Below are 24,355 nucleotides of genomic sequence, written 5' to 3' on the forward strand. Positions count from 1 at the left end.
TAATCTGCACAGAGTTTGGAGCTGATGGCTTGGGTCTGGTGAGAGAAATAAGGAGGAGATTCACAGAGGGAGAGACTTGTTACAGTTGAACATGTCTCAGCACGCATCAGAAACATCACATTCTGCAGTGGCACAGAGGGAAGCAAAGGGAACAACAAACAATGGGGGGAAAAATGGCATTTTGCATTTCCAAGGCATCTCCTATTGTTAAGGATAAGGGTATAACAATAACAGTTCATAATCTAAAGCATGAGAAGAGCTGATGTTAATAGGAGTTCTGATTTTACATTATGTCAAAAAGATGATGAATTTGCAGCACGATGGGGACTCAGCCACTGCTGTACTAAGAGGTGGTGCTGCTCTACACACGGCACAACAGTGAGGACAGCACAAGTTTTACCTATAAAGAAAGCAGAGAAGGAAACCCACTCTTAAATAAGAGCTAAAGCACCTTCAAAACTAATGCAAACCAGTTTGCACATCAAAGGACTCATCTGCAAAGCCTCAACCTTGACAAATTGCCTGATAAACACTATTCATCCCAGCATCAAGAAGGACAATTTTATACCACACTGGGATTGATGAAGATGGTTCCAGACAACAGTTATTCCATCACTTGCTGAGTAATAAGACTTAAGTGGTAAAGGGATTCAGAAATAGCTACAGGATTGTCTGCTACAGCTGGAAATCACTTAAATGTGAACATCAGGAATGTACAAATTCAATCTGTTCCAGGCTAAATGATCAACTGGCTTCATGAAAAAGATACAGGCTGGGTCATCCATGTCTGGTTCTGGAGTGTCAAAGAATGGATGTGTGCTCAGCAGCTCTGGCACTAAGGGAAGCACCAAAGTGGGATGCCTGCTCCCCAGGAACTTCAAGCATCTGGAAACACACAGATCAAAGTATCTCTTAGTTAACATGCACATGGCAAAATACAACATTTTAAAGCATCATTATACTGCAGCAGCACTTTCAGCATTAAAATCCTACTGTCCGAGCCTGTCTCTTCACAGCTGAGTATGTGCATTAATATTTGATTGGATCCAAGAAAACTGAAGGGGCAGCTTGAAAAAGCAAGTAGTAATAAAATGGTTTATTGAAATCGTCCAGAAATGCTTAATACCTGGAGCTCTACAACCAAAGAAAAGCTTTCAGACTAACACTGACAAAAGAGTGTGTTTTATTCATCAGAAATAAAGGAGGAGGTGAAAACCCACCCAAATAAACCCCCAAACTCCAAAACCAATGCCAGAGTACAAAGCAGACTAAAATCAGTGTTTCCAATAATACCCAAGAATTCCATCTCAAACCATCTGTGCTGGAGCATCACTTCCTTTGTTGCTCCCATTTAACGACCTCAGACAGAAAACGTCCCTCCAACAGCACAATGCCACAACCCATCCATTTGTCCTAAGGGATATAACCAGCTCCTGGTAAATATTGCTATTTAATGCAGTGTCAAGTAAGCACAAAACACGAGTTGCATAAAAGAGATGAGGTTTTAAACTGAGGGTTGAATTCATCTTGCCTGGACTACAACAGGACTATTCACCTGCAATACCTGTTACCTCCTTGGCTAGCTCAGTATTTGCCTAAGCCCTTGATTACTAAGAATAGGAAAGGAAGGACACTGAACGCACTCACTTCCATATGGATTCTCTGTCGGTGGGATACTTGGTCAGGTTTTTCAGCAGCTCCACCAGTGCCAGATGGATGCCTTCCTTAGTGGAGACGTTGGTGCAACACAACAGTTCGTGAAGTGCTTCCCGAATATCCCTTGAAGAATCCTGAAAAACCCAAACAAATCCCAACCCAGTCACCTCTGAGTGCCGAGATGTGCCTGTAGATGTGTTTCCTTTAGAGACAGCAGTTCCTGCTCCTTGCCTGGTTTAGTATTAGAGGCATCTGAAGAACACCACACGTTTCTAGTTATCACAGCTAAGCTCAGACCCAGCAACTGCTGCAGGGTCTCCTGCGGGTCTCATCCACGCTGTGCTGCATTTACTGGAGTGAATGGGCACTGCTTCACTACTGATTTTCTCAACCAGAATAAGAATCACTGTTTGGTTTGGGGGATGTTGTACCCTCAGGAATAGGCAGTAATGGAAAAAGAAGGTGCTGGGTAACTCGGCAAAACACAGGCTGGGGGAGACCCGATGGAGCAGCCTGGGGAGAAGGACTTGGGGTGTTGGCTGAGGAGAAGCTCCCCATGACCCGGCTTCAGTGTGCGCTTGAGGCCAGAACCCCCCCATGTGCTGGGCTGCACCCCCAGAGCGTGAGCAGCAGCTCAGGGAGGGGATCCTGCCCCTCTGCTGGGCTCTGGGGAGACCCCCCCTGCAGTCCTGATCCAGCTCTGGGGCAGCAGCACAAGAGGGACGTGGAGCTGTTGTGAGGCCAGAGGAGGCCATGGAGCTGCTGTGAGGGCTGGAGCAGCTCTGCTCTGGAGCCAGGCTGAGAGAGCTGGGCTGGGTCAGCCTGGAGAAGAGAAGGCTCTGGGGAGTCTTCAAGCAAGCTGCTCTAGTGGAAGGTGTCCCTGCCCGTGGCAGGGGGTTGGAACTGGATGCGTTTTAAGGTCCTTTCCAACAAAACCCATTCTGGGATTCTATGGAAACACACCAAAGACTGCTTTATTGTCTCTGGAGAAGCCTTTTATCATTCAACACATGAAGCTCAGTTCCAGCTTTAAACAGGCTAAAGTTCCACAAGCCTTTAACCCAGTCACCATCTTCCAGAGGGTTTCAGTAAGCACTGAGGACACATCAGTGGCTCTGCAGACTATGTTAACAGTGCTTATCTATAGGATAAAGAACTTGACCTAACTATGGGTTTACAGATGGACAATAAAACAAACCAACCAACCCCTAAAACCCACACTTTTAACTTCGGTCAGGAGCCTTTCTATGATCACACAGATCCCTAAGATACCACTTTCCAAGTCACACTGTGCCCATCTTATTTTTCAGGCCAGGGTGACGTTGCACAGAGGAGCTTGTTCAAGCTCCAAGTAGTATTTTTAGAAGCCCTTGTGGCTGAACTCCAGCTTAATGACATTCCTCCTGCCAAACCCCACCTTGCCATTCCCTATCAGTGCATTACAGTCTCTTGCTATCAGCGTTTGTGTGCCACTGCTGGGTAGGATGTGAAAAGCTGATAGGATACAAGAACTGGACGGGTTTCAAGGGTGTTTTAAGTTATACATTGCTAGTATCAACAGTTCATTCATCATTGTCTTACACAAAAGAAGAAAGAGGAGACCTTATAGAAGCTCTTAAATGACACCAACACACACAAATGATCCAAGGAGGAAAGCTCAGCAGGACCTGTTCCTTATTCTAGTGGTGGTGGGAGGCAGACTATGATCAGAAGAGAAGATGGACTGCAAGGACTACAATTAAATGACTATGGACATAAAGGACTCCAGGTGAGTGGCACAGAACAGTGGAAGGGGAGAAGAGAGAAGGGAGGCACAAGACTATGAAGGGACAGAGAGGAGCACAACTCGACAGCAACTGAGATCAAGGGCAACAGGGAAAGCAGGATCTAAAGCCTGGTCAGAAAAGCAAGGAGGAAATGGTAGTTATACAGGTGAATTTAAAGCAGTGGGGTGAAAACAGGAGCTACCCCCAGGCACAGCTGTTCCATCTTTACACTGCCAGAAGAAATTTAGGCACTAAAGTTAATGCCATTTTCCCACATCCTTCATTTTGGTGCTGGAAGATGGATTTTACAGAAGCAAAACACCTTTCAGACAAAGCCATTCAAATGTTAACTCTCACACTTCAGGTATCCCAATACCTGCTAATAATAATGATAATATAAACCATAACACAGGTCTGATTTATCACAGTCAGCACAGAAGCTTAAGACAGACCCCAGTCTAACTGGGACATTATTATACCTTGATGCACAGGTCCCCAGGTGGAACAAACATAAATCACCTACATAAAAACATGAGGAAAACCAAAGCTCATTCAGATCATGTTCTATGGGCTTTGTTAAAGCCTGGTAAGAGATCAGTTTGCTTCTTCCTGGGAAGACACACCAGGGTTGCCTTGGGTCAAGCAAACAGCAGGTGAAAAGACACAAAGAGCAGATATGCAGCACGCCTGAGGCTGGGAGACTGCCTAAAAGAGGCAGGAACTTGCCTGCTCCATGCAGCACAAGCAGAAATCAAACACCCACACCTCAGGGCTACAGCTCAGCAAACAGACCAGGTCTGTGGGGAAGCAGCACAGCTGATAAAGCCAAAATCTCTCCCCAGATCAACCCCATCAAGCTGGAGCTGCAGCTGACTCGCGCTGTCCTCTGGATCCTGGCTGAGGACTGACTGGGAGGATGCTGGTTGGGAAAACCCAAATTATACCACAGAACACAATAACAAACTCTGAACAGTCAGAAGAGAGATCTCCTGCCTAGCTCTGGCTCTGCCTGGTGAGCAAAAGTATAGCCAAAGCAGACAAACAAAGGAAGCAGAGAGGAAAATGAAGCTGTATTCAACCTGAAGTGGTGCAGAGTGCTGGACCACAAACCAACACAGAAGGCAACACACGTGAGACAACAGAGCACAGTGATCAAGGGAAGAGCTTGATCTGAAATTCATCTGTTTCAAAGTATTCTGTTGTCCTGGGGATTACAAGCTGCTGGATCCAGAGCACCTCTCATACAAAGACAGGCTGGGAAAATATGAGCTGTTGAGCTTGGAGAAAGGAAGCTGCGTGGAGACCTCAGAGCAGCTTCCAGTGTCTGAAGGGGGCTACAAGGATGCTGGAGAGGGACTCTTCATTAGGGACTGGAGTGATAGGACAAGGGGTAACGGGTTAAAACTGAAACAGGGGAAGTTCAGGTTGGATATAACGAAGAAGCTCTTTATTGTGAGGGTGCTGAGGTGCTGGCACAGGGTGCCCAGAGAAGCTGTGGCTGCCCCATCCCTGGCAGTGTTCAAGGCCAGGTTGGACACAGGGGCTTGGAGCAAGCTGCTCTAGTGGAAGGGTTCTCTGCCCGTGGCAGGGGTTGGAACTGGGTGAGCTTTAATGTCCCTTCCAACCCAAACCACTCTGGGATTCTGACCTTAGCCTTATGCTATTAGAAGAGCAAAAAACCCCAACAATAAAGGTGGACAGTCTCATCTCAAAGGGGCTGATTAACATTATACAGTGAAGCACCCCAAAGAAGGCACGAATAAGTTTTTCCCCTCTTTAGGAAATCCTTACCTCCAAGACAGCCAGCACAGTATCCAGCTGGTCTTCCCTCAGTGTGATGTTGTTGGAAATTTTCCTCATGGTGTGTATTGATTGCAACCTCACCTCCTCTATTTCATCATTAAACATGTCAACCAAGAAATCCAGGCATTTCTCAGCGAAGGAAGGCGAGGATTGAGCCAGCATGCACAGGGCTTCCACTGCAGCAATCCGAACCTCTGTCAACAGAGAGGGAGGGAATTCATTGTGTAAGTGCTCTTTAAAAGGACACACCACTCAGCAGCCAGGCCTCACACTGTTCAAGGACTGGGATAAGGAGAGGAGATGCTAAGGGAACTCTGAGGGTGACCCTGAGGGGGGTTGGAACTGGATGAGCTTGAAGGTCTCTTCCAACCCAACTTTGTGATTCTATGATGAGGGAGACTAAGCAGAGAACCCACTGGGGACACTTCCACAGGCAAATCTTCAAATCAGAAGCCTCACCTCTAATACTGCTGCTGTGGTAAGCACCTACAAGAGGGACCTGCAAGTGACAAATAGGTGTCCTACCAGCAATTAACACTATGTGTTTCCTAGTGAGTTTTGCAAGTGTAGCATTAACTGTGGTACCTTAAGCAAAGTAATTGAGGTAATTAAACTCTGCTTGTTTTATTCTTCCTGGCATTTTAATTGCTTGGAGCATTCAGTGCATTTTTATGTAGCACTTCATGAATTGCTGAAAAGCCCAGAGTATCGGCACTGAACACAATGAAACTCCTCTGCTTCCTGACTTCAGATGCCACAAAAGAAAGGAAAAAGGTGCCACATTATTAAAATGCCTCATAATTTAAGCACAGAAGTATCCAGAGTGTATTTTGCTGTAAAACATCACAGGAACTTGAAGAATACCCAGATGTAGCAAGCTCAAGCAGAGATGAGATTCTCTTCCCTAAAACCATCCTCGCTGGCTTCCATCACATTTATGCATGGGGATCGTAAAAGAGGATGAATGGGATGTCTTGCAAACTTCATTGTTTTAAACATACTTCTATCTTGCATTCAAATTAGCTCATCTTGAAAATAATTACTTAAACGGGTGTGTAGCTTTCAGGCCCATTGTTCTTAAAGCACACACTTGAGTCCTGATGTTCAGATTAAAGAGAAAAATGCAAACACAGCAAGACCCCTGCGTGCTCAGGAACAAAGCTGCTGTCACACACATGAGTCCCTGTGGTCTTTAAGACCAACGTATTGCCATTTTGCCAATATTGCTTTCAGAAGCTGACCCACTGACTGAGACTGAAGTTACAACAAGTAATGCAAGCAGCACACTAAGGAAGAAGAGAGCTCAGCAGGATTTAAAAGCGCTGCAGTGCAGGGAAAGATCCAGGCAAGAAACCTGGAGAGGGGCTTTGGACAAAGGATCTGGGGACAGGCCAAGGGGAATGGCTTGAACCTGCCCGAGGGGAGACTGAGCTGAGCTCTTAGGCAGAAGCTCTTCCCTGTGAGGGTGCTGAGGCGCTGGCCCAGGGTGCCCAGAGAAGCTGTGGCTGCCCCATCCCTGGCAGTGTTCAAGGCCAGGTTGGACACGGGGGCTTGGAGCAAGCTGCTCTAGTGGAAGGGGTCCCTGCCTATGGCAGGGGTTGGAGCTGGAGAAGCTTTAAGGTCCCTTCCAACCCAACCCATTCTGTTACAGAACCATGCTTTTATTTGCAAGAGTCATGGAACAAAACCCCAACCTTCACACCACAATGTACAAGCGGTATTTTTGTTATGGTGGGTTTGTACTTTCTAATTTAACCTCATCCTTCCTGGAACATGAAAAGCAAATTCAGGAATAACATTGTGAGCTCAGCATCTCCTCAGGTCTCTGCAAACACCCCCCGTTCTCAATAGAAACGGGCATCATGTGCACTTCACCCACAGGAAAGTTGGGCTGGGAAGGGCAGCACACAGACTTTCCTGAGGCCATCAGCATGGTCAGTGCTCCAGCCAAACCAGGATCTCAGGAACACGTGTGTTCCACTTGGACACTCCTATTTCATCCCTTTAAAAGAGCATATGAGAACTAGTCTGCTGGAAAGAGATGGCAGCCTCTACATCCATCATAGGAAGACCAACAGAAACAAACATAATAGCAGTGTGGAACAGGTAAATATGACCTCAGAACAGGTCATGGAATTAAAGGAAAGAAAGAAAAGGAATTATCAATAACATTGCTAAATATGTCAGCAAGACCCCACCCTGGAGGTGTTCAAAAGCAAGACCATCCCTGGAGGTGTTCAAAAGTCATGCAGATGTGGTGATTTGTGACATGGTTTAATGGTGGCCTTGGCAGTGCTGGGGTAAAGGTTGGCCTTGATGATCTTACAGGTCTTTTCCAACCTGATTCTATGTTTTCCTTCCTGCAGAGGAAACACCAGTTCCAAACAGCAGCAGCAGCAACTGATGCTGCCAAATTAGAGCCAAGTGCAACAGTTAAATTTAAGTCAACAACAAAAAAAGCCAATCCTAGTAGGTTTCTTTGTACCATAAGCAACTACTTCTTACAGGTATTTTACTAAAACCTATATATTTGGTTTTGGCTACTCAGTGAACCATTTCTATCCAAAATTCTGTGTAACACTGCAGCATCTTTGAAACAACTGCCATTATCAGAGCTCGCAATGGAATAAAACCCCACCAACTTGAAATCCACCGAACACAACAGCCAAGTGATCTATTTTGACCCCAAGAAAACCCAACAAAACCCAAAAGGTTATTAGCCAGCACACATCTTAGTCATTCCATAGTAACTTAACACTTACCATACATCTCATCCTCCAGGCCATGAACAAAAGCCCCACAAGCTCCTGATTCAATCAAGTTTACAGCCCCTGTGTCGATTTCTTCTTTGGGGGCATCATCTCCCCACTTTCTGCCACTGGAAAACTCCCCAGAGCTGTAGAGTTCTTTGGCTCTCTCATGTGCAGTGCGCTTCCTCTGTCCAAACAAGACTGTCAGTTACAACCATGGTAAACTTGGAAGTAATAACGTGTTAAATGGCTTTAGTGGAGTTGAAAATAGATGTAGCTCAAGGCTTAGACACTGACAGACACATGCAAATGCAAAGAAAAGCAAACAGTACCTTCTCTTCTATGATTAATTCTAATTGCCAGTAACTTTTTGTACTTTTAATGTTGGGAGAAGGGTAACAACCAATATATTTTAACTAACAATCACAGAATGATTTGGGTTGGAAAGGACCTTAAGATCATCCAGTTCCAACCCCCTGCCAGGGGCAGGGATGCCTCATATTTGACCATGTCATCTTAGACATCCCTTATAAGAACAGCCAAACTGGGTCAGAGCAAAAGCCCATCTAGTTAAATAACCAGTAACTGATCTGCAAAAACATGGTATCACTTTGCAGCTCAACTTGTTCAACTGCAATTAAATCCTTTCATGACTACCAACACTACACAGAGTTCAGCAATGCAGAAAATGTGATATTTATTCGGCATGCTTGGCTAATCCACCTCCTTTCCCCCACACTGTACGGAGAGCTGTGCAGCACTTTCTTTAACAGCCTTTACAAAGCAGCCCACAAAAACTACCAGCTCTACCTTCATCTTTCTTTTATAGGCAGGAAAACTGAACACGCTACCTCAACCAAGTTGCTTTAGGAAGGAATTTTACTGACAAGCTTTGCTCTTAGGGATCAGCCTTTAGCAACAATGGATCTTGCAGGATGCTTCCATAAGCTTGCTCCTAAAACTAAGATGCAGCCTTTCCATACACAACAAATAAAGCTTTTAGCCAAACATCAGAAGAACACAAACTTTTACCTCTTATCTGTGAAACCTGAATAGCCTGAAGCTGTTTATTACATGCTCGGCTAATGAAACCTAAAACCAGCAATTCATTGACTTTAATCTGAAAGAAAACCTGTCATCATCAATTCAATCTCAGCAGCCCTGAGCAAGGACATGGTAAACAAGCACGCTGAACATTCACATACCTGCTGTGCAGTTTTAGTACACTACACACAAGAAAACCAAACCCATTTACGTACCCTCAGATCCGACATGAGCTTCTTGTCAAGAGTCTGGTCTAAGAAATGGGAACTAACTTGTTGCATAGAACCCTAAAGAGACAAAAAGGAAGAAACAGGGTTATTCTAAATTACAGCATACAGTTTCCTGACTTATCCCAACACAGCATCCAATCTTATCCACTCATTCTAACAGCTTTACACAATGCCTGACACTCCTGTATGTCAGAGTCTAAAGGAGTTCACTTAAAATGCTCAGAACATCTTATTTTCCCACTGGAGTGAATATGGTCTTTCCTGAGTTCAGCTGGTTTACACGTCCTGTGCCGGAGAAGCAGGGGAGGGAAATAGGACAAGTACTTGGTTTTTGCTTGGATACCCAACCCTCTACTCTCAAGGGAAGAATCACTACAGAGTTCAGCTGAGAAACTTCTGGGTTTCCTCAGCCTCTCTCCTTTCTTTCTTCTCTGAATTCTGGTATAAATTTACCTATATAGTTAATGAACATTCTACCATTAATGTCCAAATAGATGTGAAATTAAAGTACCAGAAGACTGACTATTCTTAACTGGAGAAGAACAGAATGCAACTTACCAGTAACTTGGCAGCTTGTACTCTCACAACCCAGGAACCATCACTGACCATGTGACAGATTTTACCAAAGGCATCATCAACCAAGCGGATTTCTTCATTAGAAGAAGGAATTGGGACGATGCTGTCAAAGAGAAACACGAGTCAGTGAATTCAACATGTGCTGATCTGACACCATGCTGGATGGCATCAAGTAAGAGACAACTATGTTGGATTCCTATGGATGTGCAACAAGTACCAGGAGCCAAAACTTCATCTGGATCAGTGCATTCTTATCAGGTATTGACAATTTGTACACATCAGCTACTCCTGACTTACTCTCGGGATTTAGGAAGTAAGACTTCCAGGATTTAGGAAGTAAGACTTACTAAGTCTCAGGACAAGACTCTCAGGATTAGGATGATCACTCTGCCAGTGCTTTGAGTCACTCTCCATCCAGTACATACCTTTCAGGGTAGAGTTGACTGAGGACCCAAATGAGCTGAACTGCAGCACTACGCACTTGCTCGTAATCATCTGCCAACAGCTTGCAGGCCTGAAAGAAGAATCACAGTGCAATCTACCCTAAACATCTCCACCTGAGCTGTCATTCACTTCCCACAGTGCAATGAGGACCCCTACCAGGAATCAGCATAGGTTAAAAATCAGGGGGGATTTATTCTTCCCTTCTACTCCCTATTATTTCCAGGTTTGATTAGGTAGACTTGTCCTACTAAAGTCCATCAGGACATGCTGGAACACTCCAGAATTGTCTGTATTATGTAGGAAGCACGAAATCTGAGTCTATAACAGAACTAATTTGATGCAGGCTTCAGCTGTGCAACCTGACTGACATAAGATACAAGCTTCATGTATTTGCTCCAATAAACATGGGGTTAAGACTTTGAGATTGCCAGAAGACATTAAGAATCACATAGTGCCTTGTCCTTCCCATAATTATCTCCCCCAACAATATATATCATAGCATATGCTTTAGTGTATTTAAGCACAATAATGCTAAAGAGATTTCCATTTCCACTGTCATAGGACAATAAGGAATACAGGCAACAGTGCAAAACACTGCACACCTCTGCTCAGTGCCCTCCTCTCAAAGCACATTGTCACAGAATCTAAAAAGCAGGATATGCAACCAAGAACAAAATAAAGAGAAATACAAGGTTTACCTGACTGTAAATAGCCTGCTGTAACTTCAATCCTCTTTCATGAAGCTGCAGCTACAGGGAAAAAACAAACAAGTATAACCATAGGTTTAAGTGACAGAGACCAAGTTTTCACCACTGTTTTTTCTGATTTGAGTAAAATCTGGATTCCTCCTATAATGAAAATATTTCATTATCTTGCCTATAAGTATTTTAAATCATAGACTCATAGAATGATGTGGGTTGGAAAGGACCTTAAGATCATCCAGTTACACCCCTTGCCATGGGCAGGGACACCTCACATTAGACTAGGGTGCTTCAAGCCCCATCCAACTTGGCCTTGAACACTGCCGGCAATTGAGCATTTATAACTTCCTTGGGCACCCTGTACCAGTGCCTCAGCACCCTCACAGGGAAGAACTTCTTCCTTCCATCCAACCTTAACTTCCCCTGTTTCAGTTTGAACCCATCACCCCTTGTCCTATCACTACAGTCCCTGATGAAGAGTCTCTCCCCAGCATCCTTGTAGCTCCCTTCAGACACTGGAAGCTGCTCTGAGGTCTCCATGCAGCTTCTCTTCTCCAGGCTGAACAGCCCCAACTTTCTCAGCCTGTCTCCATACAGGAGATGCTCCAGTCCCTGATCATCCTTGTGGCCTCCTCTGGACTTGTTCCAACAGCTCCATGTCCTTCCTATGTTGAGGACACCAGAGCTGCACACAGTGTTGCAAGTGGGGTCTCATGAGAGCAGAATAGTCAAGATTATTATTTAATCTTGACTTAAGTATAATTTCTTTAAACTTCACAGCCATTCATTCTTTAATTGATTAGGAAAACACAACTGCATATAAATACATTGGCTGTCCATTCTCCAAACCTTCCAGCAATTGCTTCCACTACACCAGCACCACTTACCATGGCTTTTATAGCTGCAGTCCTAACCCGAGGGTCCTGGTCATTAAAATGATCTCCTATGATCTTCTGCACATCTTTGGCAGCCTGGCTTTCAGATTCTTTTGCAGCACCTTTTTCCACTGGTCCAAGACAGCCAATTAACTGCAGACATTTATTCCTTACACCATGGGAGGAATCTGTCAGATGCTGTGGAATGGAAAAGAAGAACAGATGTAACTGGAAGCTTGTTGTTCTTTCACCCCTTTGTAACAACTAATCATAGGAAGATTCCTAGCAGTTAATGAAATGTTAGTATTGCAAGTTTGTTGAGACTCTAAATACTGACTACATGGTTTTTGTCCTGCGGCAGTGATAAAGGTTTCCTGCCCAATGAGGCTGCCTTACCTTGCAGGCCACCTCGACCAGTCTCATCCTGACTGGTGGATTCTCTGTGAGTTTTGTGCCAATCACCAACAGGGTGTCCAGCAGCTGAGCAAGGACCTGGTGAGACTCTGCAAAACAAAGCAGTGAAAGGTTCTGTACCTCTTTACTGAGCTCCTCACCAGCTACAGAAGCACACATGCATCAGGGCTGGAAGGTCCTCCTGAAAACTTCTCCTTTCAATGTCAGAACAAGCTCACCTCCCTCCTGCACATCACTTACTCTAGCACCAAACCACTTAAGTGGCCCTCTGCTGAACTCACTCAACCCACCCAGCACTTACAAGTGAGATTCAGGTTAGATATAAGGCAGAAGCTCTTCCCTGTGAGGGTGCTGAGGTGCTGGCACAGGGTGCCCAGAGAAGCTGTGGCTGCCCCATCCCTGGCAGTGTTCAAGGACAGGTTGAATGGGGCTTGGAGCAAGCTGCTCTAGTGGAAGGTGTCCTTGCCCATGGCAAGGGGTTGGAACTGGGTGAGCTTTAAGGCCCCTTCAACCCAAACCATTCCAACACAAACCATTCTGTGATTCTATAAATGACATTAAACTGTATCACATAAAGCACATATAAACTGTGACTATAACATAGAAAATAAAAACAGACTGCAGTGAAACCACAAACAAGACAACCTGTGTTTTACTATTACAAATCCAGAACTAATAAACTAATACATAGTAAGAAAGAAAACATCCTCTGCAAGCAAGATTTCACTTTAAGCAAGACTGTCCTCTAGAACAGAGCACTTGAGAAGCAACAGGTCTTGCACAGTAATGGAAAAGCAAAGCTTGCACTCCCTTAAAACAAAGGTACATAGCAGGCAGGTCTGAGGAGCATTTTTCTCCTCAGAACATAGTATTTTCTGTCATCATTCACAACAGCAGAACATAAATACTCTCAGCAACAGTTCCCAACTCTACACTTCAGCTCTTAAGGGCCTTACTACTGTCCTAAATGCCGAAAAGACAGGATGAATCTGCCTTGACCTCAGGCACCACCTGAAAACTGGGACTTACTCTCATTCTGAAGAGTGTTAATGGCATCATCCATGATGCAGTCTGGAGAAAACCCAGCAGTTTTGGACAACAAGCCCAGCAGGGAAGCGATCTTCAGCCTTACAGAGGCATCATTCTCCTGGAAGGAATCAACAGACACCTCATTTATTGTCCAGTTTCCACTACACACAGGCAGGACCCATCTGTAATTCAGCACAAGGGTCAGAATTTTGCTGTCAGTTTGTTTCCTCCTCTACACACCCGCAGCACATCCCATAGGGCATTGACCATACAAAACCATTAAGGTGGCAGCTTCCAGCACATCTCAAAATTATTCTTTTACTCACAATTCCTCAAAATTACCTTCATCCTGTTTGGAAATATAACGTTTGAATAAATCAAGTTTTCAAGACAGCAGAAAACTCAGTGTTGCTCAGGTTAGTATCTATTTTAATGAACAAGTGGGAGGATTTTAGATGAACTGAGGCTGCTGGTCTCTTGATCTCTACAAAGATAAAGAGCAGAGTCTGTGGGCTACAGAAAACAACTGTTTCTCTTACTGGTGGGGAGGAATCTTGCCAATCTGATAGCAAGAAATGAAAGAAATCCAACACAGCAAGGTAAACACTGAATAAACCAATAGATGCATGCGTTACCTGCAAACATCTGCTCATTTTGACATGATTTAGCGGGGGCCTTGGCAGACCTGTGGTAACAGTTGGACTTGGATGATCTTAGGGACTTTTTCAACCTACTTGATTCTGTGATTCATTTAAGCAACAGCAAAGCTGTCCAAGAGATAATTATATAAATAAGCTATGACTGTGTTTAGGAGAGACTCACACATCACACACACCCCACAAGTGACAAATGTGATACCCACAGCAGTTACCTCTTTCTCAACTGAGCTGAGAAGCATTTTCTCTCTCCAGGGTTGAACTTATGCCCTTGAACAACAGTTGCTGTCACTGCAGTGCTTACACTTGGCGGTAGGACATATGGATTTCCACAGTATTGTGGTGTTCAGATGAACAGGGGAAGTTCAGGTTACATGTAAGGCAGTTCTTCCCTGTGAGGGTGCTGAGGCACTGGCACAGGGAGCCCAGAGAAGCTGTGGCTGCCCCATCCCTGGCAGTGTTCAAGGCCAGGTTGGACACAGGGGCTTGGAGCAAGCTGCTCTAGTGGAAGGGGTCCCTGCCCAGGGCAGGGGTTTGGAACTGGATGAGCTTTAAGGTCGCTTCCAACTCAAACCACTTATGAAGGCATTTTTAACAGCCTTAGAAATACCATCTGTGATGTTATTATGGAGCTACAAGCAGTCTCCCACCCCAAAGGACATCTTTCTCCCTCCCTCCTTCTAACGTGCCTCAGCTGGAAAATAGAGGAAGTTCTCCTTTGAGTTTGCAGGTCTGATTGCCATCCACAACCAAAACACCCGTAAGTGAAGCTGCCTCTAATCCCTCATCCCTGCTACCCTGAAGGGTCAGGAAAGGAACATGAGGATCACCTCAGGCCACTGTTTGAAGACACATGTCACAACAAGGCTTACAATACCCTGCCCCCATGGCTTTCCCACACACATGGCAACATGCTCTCTGCTCAGCTGTGGTGCTGATTCCATCATCACCATGGCCATGGGTGGGAAAATGGGGAAGAAAGGAAAAGCCAGATGATTTTCCTGATCTATTTCAGAAGCCAGTAGGACTGCTGGGGGATTGTTCTATCACATATAAAGGGATGAAGAAGCAGGAGGCTTCTCTACCACCTTAAAACACTACAAACAAACACATCATCACACAACTTCCACTGCAGTTCCAGCTTTCAGAGTGAAGTTTCTGAAGGATCAGTTCAAGTGCAAGTTTTAGTATAGAATCATAGAACAGCTAGGGTTAGAAAGGACCTTAAGATCATCCATTTCCAACCCCCCCTTTTCTGGAGATACTGGTTTATAATAAACCAGATCTTCAAAAGATTTTGTCCTTAAGTAAAATATTATCAGGACTGTGCTGCTTTATAAACTGGTTTCTGTAACAGGTTATGCACTTGAGAATGTGACTGTAGACTTGAGTCTCTCTTCTAATATAGGCTTCAAGACAAACTTCAAACACAAACAAGCTGCATTATTTGACCACAAATGACAGAACTCCCAGAACAAACAGATGAAGGTGTCCAATCTTTTGAGTGGGAACCAGTCCAGTGACCAAAATAAATTCTCATCAAAATGGCCAAATGTGAAACAGTCTCGAGTCAAAGCATTTAAAGTACAGAAACAGATAAAATGCAACTGAGCTCTGCTGCAAGCTCAAAGCAAGACAAACTCAAATATAAGAGGAAAGACAGAGTAGCATAAGGGTGTTTCTGAGAAACATTTCAGTTTTGTCAGATGTCAGGTTGTGAATGCTCCACCCTTGGTGGTGTTCAAGGCCAGGCTGGACAGAGCCTTGGGTGCCATGGTTTAGTGTGAGGTGTCCCTGCCCATGGCAGGGGGTTGGAACTGGATGATCTTAAGGTCCTTTCCAACCCTAACAATTCTATGATTCTAAAGCTTTGCTTTATCAAGTGAAGGATCAATATCTGGATACCATGAAACATATTTTATCCCTGTTACTTATTTGTTATTCTGCTTTTAAGACCTTTTTGTTGAAAAGATTTTCAGTAGTGTCATTTTAAAAGGGCTTTGCTCACAGCATAAGCAATAGCTAAAATGCTTCTCCACTGCTAGAGAAAATAAAGAGCAAGGTAAGGAAACATCAGTCAGGGAGGACTCAGACAAAGTTAAGCCAGTTCTGGATAGTCAGGCTCCCTGGATAACTTCTTGTCTTTTGTCCCTTGTTAAACTGAAATTAACTTATCACACACTCAATTAACTAATCACACTATCTGCAGGGATAACACAGTCACAACCTTGTCACAGGCTCCTGAAGCCATCAGCAAAGGGACCAACATGATCAGAAACCACTGGGGTAAAGGATCAGAGTCCCTCAGCCTCCTCACACATAGAAGCTGTTGGCAGCCAGGTGAGCAACACAGCACCCTGTGACTCCCAATTACACATCCAACACCCCAAAAACAAGCCCAGATGGAGGATCCTGGAAGCACACTTGGCTCCCAGCTTCACCACCTTGTAATAATGTTCCAGCAGGATCCTGACAACCCCTTCCACGCTCTCCACTTCCACAGGCTTCCTGGCAAACTGGAGCAGGTACTGCAACGCATCTGCAGGCGAGGTGGCTTTGCACAGGTCCACATGGAGTGCTGCTGACTTGCTGGGCTTGGTCAACCTCAGCTTCTTAGCAGACAAGTCCTCGTGCTGCTGCTGTGGGCAGAGGGACATGGGTCAGAAACACACAGCAAATCCTTCATAGAGAGAGCACCAAGCCTGAGTTATCTCCTATGCCCCACAGCAGTCCCTGGCCTCTCCCTCATCTACCTTAGGACAAAACACATCCTCAGCCCCCCATGGCTGCTCCTGTCCTGCCCATATAGCCCCCATTCTCAGGAAACACTGCCTCCTCCCACACCGACCTGCGGCAAATCCTGCCCCTTCCAACCCCACACAACCAACCCACGGCAAACACAAATCCTCCCGTACCCACCAGCCTAGAGCAGCCGAACAACTCGCCCTCGTTCCCCGCCCCGGGCTGGGGGAAGCCACATCAGTCAGTCCACATCAGCCCCCCGTCAGTCGGGACCCCCTCCAGCCCCTCACGGCCCCATAGCGGCGGGCGGCACACAGCGGCTAGGCCGCGGGCTGAGCCCTTGGTTTCCGCCACAGCTCCGCCTCACGGGCCGCACGGCGGAGCTCGGGAGCCGTGCCGTCCCGTCCCCCCCCCCGGCCCTACCGCGTATCAGTGCGTTACCTGGACCACCTTGGTGAACTCCTCGTACACCCGCTTCTTCAGGTGCGCCGCCATGTTGGCGGCCGCGCAACCCGGAAGAGAAACCACCGAGGCACCCGCAGAGAGGCGCCAACAGACAGAGGCCTCTCTGCACAGCTGGAGGAGGAGCTCTATGGTCAGGAGGCCGCGCCCCGCAGCGGGCGGCCTGCTGTTGCCATGGGAACGCGGGGCGGACATGGCGGCTGCGGCCTGGCCCGGCTCGCTGCTCGATCGAGCCCCGATCGTTTTCCACCAACATACTCACCAGTTTCGTTAGTATTTGATAGCAGACCGTATAAATAGCCACATATAAATAACATGGATTGCCAAGTTAGAGAAGGAGACCTTAGAGCAGCTCCAGTGCCTAAAGGGGCTGCAGGAAAGCTGGAGAGGGGCTTGGGACAAGGGCCTGTAGGGACAGGCCAAGGGGAATGGCTTTAACCTGCCCGAGGGGAGACTGAGCTGAGCTCTTAGGCAGAAGCTCTTCCCTGTGAGGGTGCTGAGGCGCTGGCACAGCGTGCCCAGAGAAGCTGTGGCTGCCCCACGGACAGGGACACCTTCCACTAGAGCAGATTGCTCCAAGCCACATCCAGCCTGGCCTTGAGCGCTGCCAGGGATGGGGAACAAAGAGTAACAGATCTCTTTAGAGCAGCCTTTTGTCCATTTGAAGGCCACCTTCACATCTCTTCGCCTGGACTAAGCACCACCAACCATTCAGTTATGACCGAAGGTACGATCATAGATTGTATTTCTTACACCTTGTTGTCCTCTCAGACTCTGTGTCCATCCTTACCAAGGGTCTAAACGTCTCAAATAGCCCCTCACACCTACATCAGAACTGCCCTGAGCTGTGACTTCTGCCTTTAACTGGGGTCAGTCTGTGCTGAGCTGAGCACATTGGAAACCGAGCTTACTTGGGAATGATTCACATCCATAGGCATACAGGTAAAACTTGACATCTTCAGGACTGGGGGATTTGGGAGGGAAGAGGTCAGTAAATAAAGCATTTACTTCATTCAAAGGGCTTTTAAAAGTTATTTATTTAACATCCCAGAGATTACTGGAAGAAATCCGTCTTCTGAGAAGCAGAGACAGTGTGATTGAAATCAAATGACAGTGGGATTGAGCGCGCCCTCAGCAAGTTTGCCGATGACACCAAGCTGTGTGGTTCGTCTGATACCCTGAAGGGAAGGAATGCCATCCAGAGGGACCTTGAGACACTTGTGAGGTGGGCTGATGCCAACCTCATGGAGTTTAACCATGCCAAGTGCAAGGTCCTACACCTGGGTCAGAGCAATCCCAGGCACTGCTACAGGTTGGGCAGAGAAGAGATTCAGAGCAGCCCTGCAGAGAAGGACTTGGGGGTGTTGGTTGATGAGAAAATGAACATGAGCCGGCTTCAGTTGTGCTTGCAGCCCAGAAAGCAACCGTATCCTGGGCTGCATCAAAAGGAGCGTGACCAGCAGGTCGAAGGAGATGATCCAGCCCCTCTACTCTGCTCTTGTGAGACCTCACCTGCAGCACTGTGTGCAGTTCTGGTGTCCTCAACATAAAAAGGACATGGAACTGTCGGAACAAGTCCAGAGGAGGCCACGAGGATGATCAGGGGCTGGAGCAGCTCCCATATGAAGACAGGGTGAGGAAGTTGAGGCTGTTGAGCCTGGAGAAGAGAAGCTGGGTGGAGACCTCAGAGCAGCTTCCAGTGTCTGACGAGGGCTACAAGGATGCTGGGGAGGGACTCTTCATTAGGGACTGTAGTGATAGGACAAGGGGTAACGGGTTAAAACTGAAACAGGGAAAGTTTAGATTGGATATAAGGAGGAAGTTCTTTCCTGTGAGGGTGCTGAGGCACTGGAATGGGTTGCCCAGGAAAGTTGTGAATCATAGAATATTAGAATAGTTTGGGTTGGAAAGGTCCTTCAAAGATCATCTAGTCCAACCGCCCTGCACTGAGCAGAGACAGGTTCAACTGTAGCATGTTGCCCAGAACCACATGCCTGGCAGTGTTCAAGTCCAGGTTGGACGAGGCCTTGGGTGCCATGGTTTAGTCCGAGGTGTCCCTGCCCATGTCAGGGGGGTTGGAACTTGATGATCTTAAGGTCTTTCCAGCCCTAACTATACTATGATTGCATGAAATCAGCCATTATGATTTTCAGAGTGATTAAAACCAAGGTAACAGCCATCTCCAGTACAAAAATAAACCTTTAAATACTAGGAGTTTTACAACACGATGTGGGATCCAACTCGTGTTCTGTAAAGGAGAATTTACACTGAGGTCCCAGGCTATCGCTTCAGTAGCACTTCCTTCCCATCAAATGACAGTGGGTTTTCCCTATTCTTCCAGAAGCTTATATATTTAGAAATAACATCCTAATAATGATGAATATCGTAAGAAAAAGATCAAAATGGTGTGGCCTGAGAGAGGAGTGATGTCCTTAGATTATAAACTCTATACTATAAAAAAATGTATAAACTTAGATTATAAACCATCAGCAATGGTATATTTCCCTTGTGTTGATCCTGGACCAGAGCTGAGGTTCTCTGTCTTTACTTCAGAATAAGTAATAAATAATGCTAATAAATACATTGGTTACAGAGCAGGCTGGCTGCTGGAGGAACACAAAGAGAGTGGAGGCGACCAAATTCTTTTTAACCCACATTCTAGCATGGAAAGCAGTGAGAAGAAGAGCTTTTGCCATCTCACTAAGGATCCAGATTTAATTTGAGCATGTATTAATGCAGCTATCACTGTTTCCACCGTGAATTGCACCTATGTGACCCTTCCCGTTGGCACTGAGAAGCCAACTCCACATGTCCATGATAGTTATTTGGGACTATTCATTTCTCTTAGGTTGAGTGATTTTGGCTCAGATTGGCCTCTCTGAACTAACTTAGTAGTTAACAGTGCTGAAAGAGTAAAATTCTTCCTTTTCCTGCTGCCTTTTAAACACGTGGTTATCCCCTAAGTAATCAGTAGCTCTTAAATCTTCTTTAATTTAGCAAATGACCAAGGGAGATCATTTCCTTGCCCCATGCATTTCCTCCTGTCCTTGCGGTAATCCGTAGCTTACTCTCCACAGACCAAGTTAATTTGGTTTAATAATTACTTCCATCCATTCCCTTTGGAATTCCCTTTGGAGGCACTTTACTACCACCAGGTGAACAGGAACTTGTAGAAGAAGTCATGCGATTTGAAGCGGAACCCTTTTTCGGCAACATAGGGCTGAAAGGCTATTTTATACCCTTTGGCTTCCACATCCATTTGGATGCAGTCCAACAGGTCAAAAACACTTGGCGCTGCCTTCCAGGGCCCAAACTTCACCACGGACTTCTTATCCATGTCCAAGCTGCTCAGGGCATCCTGACATCTGGCCGCATCCTCCTCGGTCTTCACCACGCACACGATGACGCTGGAGCGGCGCGACGCGACCGCCTCTGCCCTGGCGATGCGGATCATGAGCTCGATGTTCTCGCTGTAGTTGGGCACACGAGCCAGAAACTGCTTCCTGGCCATGAGCTCCCCAAAGAGCTGTGGGGAGTCCTCAAGCTGCTTGATCAGAGGCTCGATGTCGTAGAACAACGCCTCCTTGTAGACGTCCTGGATGCACTGGGTGGGCACTTGGTTACTACGAAGGTACTCCAGGATGTATTTGAAGTAGGTGCCTGGCCTGTCGATGAAGAACCTCCCTTCGGAGTCAGTCTTCAGTTTGGGCTGGCCAGTGAACATCTCTGCCAGCTTGGAGCCAGGGTGTTTCTTTAAGGTGCTCAGGGTTGTTGTGTACATCTCCCCGCCGACATTTAACTCCACGATTGGGAACAACTGCAAGAATCACAAAGGGGACAAAAAGCCGTGTGTGTTATCAGTCTGAGGCCATGAACTTGGATGTGTTTAGTTAAAAAAGGATGATTGCTGCTGGAAGTGGGAATGGTGGTGTGAGGAGCAGTATGAGCTCCCATAGGGATCAGATGGGAACAGCCACCCCATTTATTGCTCAAAGCAGATGTGGGATGTTTATACAGCCTTCATAACCACAGCAGCAGAAACCTGGACATTTCAAAATGGCCAAGTCCTCACCACATCTTTAGGATGAAGGAAATTTGGGATTAGTCCACTTTTTGCAAGTGGGGAAAAGGGACAAGAAGTACCCTGCCCAGGGAAGCTGTCAGTGACCTCAGGATTCAACATCCATCTCCTAAGTCCCACACAAGCCGCTCTCCTTCCAACAAGAGCAATCTGTGTGCTCTCATCCTCCCCATGTGAAGAGAGACAAGGCTCTAAAGCCCTGCAACTCCATTCTTCTCATCTGAGCTGGTGTTTTCTCTTCAAGGAAGGAACTAAAGCCCCTTGAAATGGGTGGAATCTTCTACTTGTCAGGGAGTTGAGTCATAAATACTAAGGAACACTCAAAAATCCAGCATGTCAGAGATGGAGGACAGAATCAAGGCACTTGGAAAACCTGTGATAGCTTTAGCTAGGAAGTAAAGGAAATCATAGAATCATAGAATGGCTTGGGTTGGAAAGGACCTTAAGATCATCCAGTTCCAACCCCCTGCCAGGGGCAGAGATGCCTCACACTAGACCATGTCACCCAAGACTCCATCCAGCCTGGCTTTGAACACTGGCAGGGATGGCGCATTCACAACTTCCTTGGACAACCCATTCCAGTGCCTCCCTCACAGTAAAGAACTTCTTCCTTACATCCAACCTGAACTTCCCCTGTTCCAGTTTGAACCCATCACCCCTTGTCCTATCACTACAGTCCCTAATGAAGAGTCCCTCCCCAGCATCCTTCCATCCCATCATTCATGCAGCTGACATGGATTTAAGAAGAAATAATGTAAAGCTTAGGGTTTTGTTTGGATTTATTTCATTTCCCCATGCTATCTGAAACACATTGGAGGAGCCTTGAATGCCGGGAAGCTGGATGTGATGTCCAGTCCAGCCTTCCTGGTGGTTCAGTGCTGCAGAGTTTCAACAGCATCACTTTGCACTTGGTCACTTTCTCCATTACTCAATACTGTAAAAAGAACTGGAGGAAAAGTAGTTCTTTTCCTCCAGATAAAGAAACTGGAGGACAAGGAGAGGGAAGAAAGGAGGCAGTTGTTTCCCTCCTGCTGTAATCATCCCATACGCAGCCAGGACCACACCTGCCATTGGGAAGGTGTGAGTCAATAACAACCCATTTTTTCCAGGAGCAAACCTGCTCTTTCTTGGATCTGCTCACACCAGGATCTGCCTCAGTGCTTCGGTCACATGCCTGAAGTGAAGCACGTGCTGAAGTACTCAGCTGGATCCCAAGGACCAGACGCACGGGATGACGTGAGCTGATCTCCAGCCAAGAGAAAGGGGAGCTTCTGCTGCCCTCTCCCTTTTCCATCCTCATTCCTACCTACCTGCTTCTATTGCTCACCTTGTGCTTCTCTTTCACCTTACTGAGCTGAACTGGCTCACAAAGGATTTAACAAGCAGCAGAGCTAGCAAAAGGAAGGGACTAGGAACAGATAACATGGAGCAGGGGGAGACCTTCCCTTTAGACAGCAGTAAGCTATCACATTTAGCAGCAATTGGCTCCCAGCCTCAGCAAGGCAGGGAAACAAGAGCCAAAGACCCAGCTGGAATACTGCTTTGCCTTAGTGTGGGTGGCTTCATCTTGGGGACGATCATTTACACTAGAGCCAAGGAGACATAAATATCAATTCTGTCTGAGCCGATCTTGTGATTCCCACCCACTGAAGAGCATGGCCCAGAGCTGTTTCTGTAGGAAATCTGCCATTAATCCAAGTGCCAGCAACAGCTTTTCCCTGACAGGGCTCATTTGACAGGAGGGTCTCATGCTTTTGAGCCTCTGCTCCTTTCTCAGATGTTGCATGCTGTTGCTCACTGACACAAATGGATCAAATCTTCATTAATACCGTAGCCAAATTAACCTGATATTCTCAGGTCCAATGGTTTTAGCCTGGGGAGCAGAACTGATTCCCAGCAGACCAGGAGCACTGGCACCAGCTGATTCCCAGCTCTGTCATTAGTGAGGTGACACTTAGGAAAGTCATTCCACCCACTTATGCCCCAGTTTATCCCCCTATAAACCGGTTACTTCCTTGGGGAAGCGTTTTGCAACCCACACCTGAAAAGTAGAACACAAGAAGGTTGGATCGAAGAGGTCTGGAGGGAGAAGTTGTACAGCTACAGCAGAGAAGACAAACTGGTTAAGAGTGGCCTGAGGAGAGAGGAGAGGAAAAGGAAAACGATCTCATCACTGATTTCTGCCTGTCTGACATTGCCTCTTGTTTTCCTTAGAGCTAGAAAAACTACTGCTCCCACCTGATGACTCAACACAGGGCATTGCTCCATTAGAGACTCCAAGAACTGTTGAAACCCACCCAAAACTCACAGCAGGTTTTTATTTAGTTATCTGAGCAATTAAAGGTCATATTAAGTTAATTCCACCTCTTGTAAAAGGAGAAGAAGAACAACTCTGGTTACTTGTTGTTAGCAGATCTATGCCAGCAAGGGACATGGCCCTTCTGTAAGCAAACAGGCCAGGGTCAGACAGCTTTATACCTAGAGCCCTCTTCTTGCTCACACATCTGGCAAGCCCTGGTGTCTTTACAATAACAGATGGGGGTACAAAAACACTCTAAAGGAGCCCAAAGGGAATGCTTTGATCCCCCAGGACACTGCCCTTGAGCTGGTACATTACTCACAGTATGCAGGCTTCCCGTGACCTGCTTCCGAAAGGGCTTGTGCTCCGATGCAATGCTCATGTCCCTCGGGAGCTGCCGGCGTGCAAAACCTGCTCCTCAGTGCTCAAGTCCTGCTCCACTCACACAATGGCTCCTCACTGGCCTCCAGTCCAATTTCACTCCGCTTTCCTTGGTTGGATCAGGTCTTTCTCAAGCTCTCAGCCCAGCCCGTGCCCCCAAGGCTCCAGTTTGCTCCGGGCACAGCCCTGGTGCAGGTTGTAGGGAATGGGGAGGGAGCAGCCTGCAAGCGGAAGTATTTGCTCATTATGTTCTGGCATCCAGCAAGGTGCAGGGTGGCCTTGGGCTGGCTGCCAATGCACAGCTCTTGTAATACCGCCTGTGCCGTGAGTAAGAGCCAAATCATCCTGCCCCAAGGAGGCTGAGTGCACAGAGCACCTCTGAGGAGCTCCACAGTGTGTGTCTGTGTGGTCACCTCTGCCTCGTGAACCCATTGCATCAAGACCAG

At 46.5% G+C, this 24,355-nt stretch overlaps 2 protein-coding genes across 3 annotated transcripts in view; both read right to left on the minus strand.

Annotated features, from left to right (window-relative positions):
- The window catches only part of INTS4 (integrator complex subunit 4), a 32,323-nt gene extending 15,051 nt beyond the window's left edge, over window positions 1-17,272 (minus strand). The window contains exons 1-13 of one of the 2 annotated variants that reach the window (XM_062639135.1): window positions 17,128-17,272; window positions 16,389-16,580; window positions 13,289-13,406; window positions 12,242-12,348; window positions 11,858-12,043; window positions 10,968-11,018; window positions 10,251-10,339; window positions 9,808-9,928; window positions 9,235-9,306; window positions 7,988-8,162; window positions 5,214-5,419; window positions 1,648-1,790; window positions 770-885 (exon numbers count right to left, since the gene is read on the minus strand). In XM_062639135.1, the coding sequence (XP_062495119.1) occupies window positions 770-885; window positions 1,648-1,790; window positions 5,214-5,419; window positions 7,988-8,162; window positions 9,235-9,306; window positions 9,808-9,928; window positions 10,251-10,339; window positions 10,968-11,018; window positions 11,858-12,043; window positions 12,242-12,348; window positions 13,289-13,406; window positions 16,389-16,580; window positions 17,128-17,181 (1,630 nt within the window). In that variant the 5' untranslated portion in view covers window positions 17,182-17,272. Of the gene's footprint in view, window positions 1-769; window positions 886-1,647; window positions 1,791-5,213; window positions 5,420-7,987; window positions 8,163-9,234; window positions 9,307-9,807; window positions 9,929-10,250; window positions 10,340-10,967; window positions 11,019-11,857; window positions 12,044-12,241; window positions 12,349-13,288; window positions 13,407-16,388; window positions 16,584-17,127 lie in introns of both variants that reach the window. The other variant, XM_062639134.1, reaches the window with a different exon arrangement.
- Window positions 17,273-19,281: 2,009 nt separating this feature from the next.
- Window positions 19,282-24,189, minus strand: KCTD14 (potassium channel tetramerization domain containing 14). Its single transcript, XM_062639254.1, has 2 exons — window positions 23,851-24,189; window positions 19,282-20,965 (listed from the first exon to the last, which is right to left on the minus strand). The coding sequence occupies exons 1-2, from the start codon at window positions 23,908-23,910 to the stop codon at window positions 20,294-20,296; spliced, it is 732 nt and encodes a 243-aa protein (XP_062495238.1). The 5' UTR covers window positions 23,911-24,189; the 3' UTR covers window positions 19,282-20,293.
- Between the last annotated feature and the right edge of the window lie 166 nt (window positions 24,190-24,355).

This window comes from Pezoporus occidentalis, unplaced genomic scaffold (genome assembly GCF_034315485.1).
Source record: "Pezoporus occidentalis ecotype Australia unplaced genomic scaffold, CSIRO_AGI_Poc_V1 ctg6, whole genome shotgun sequence".
Taxonomy (NCBI): Eukaryota; Metazoa; Chordata; class Aves; order Psittaciformes; family Psittacidae; genus Pezoporus; species Pezoporus occidentalis.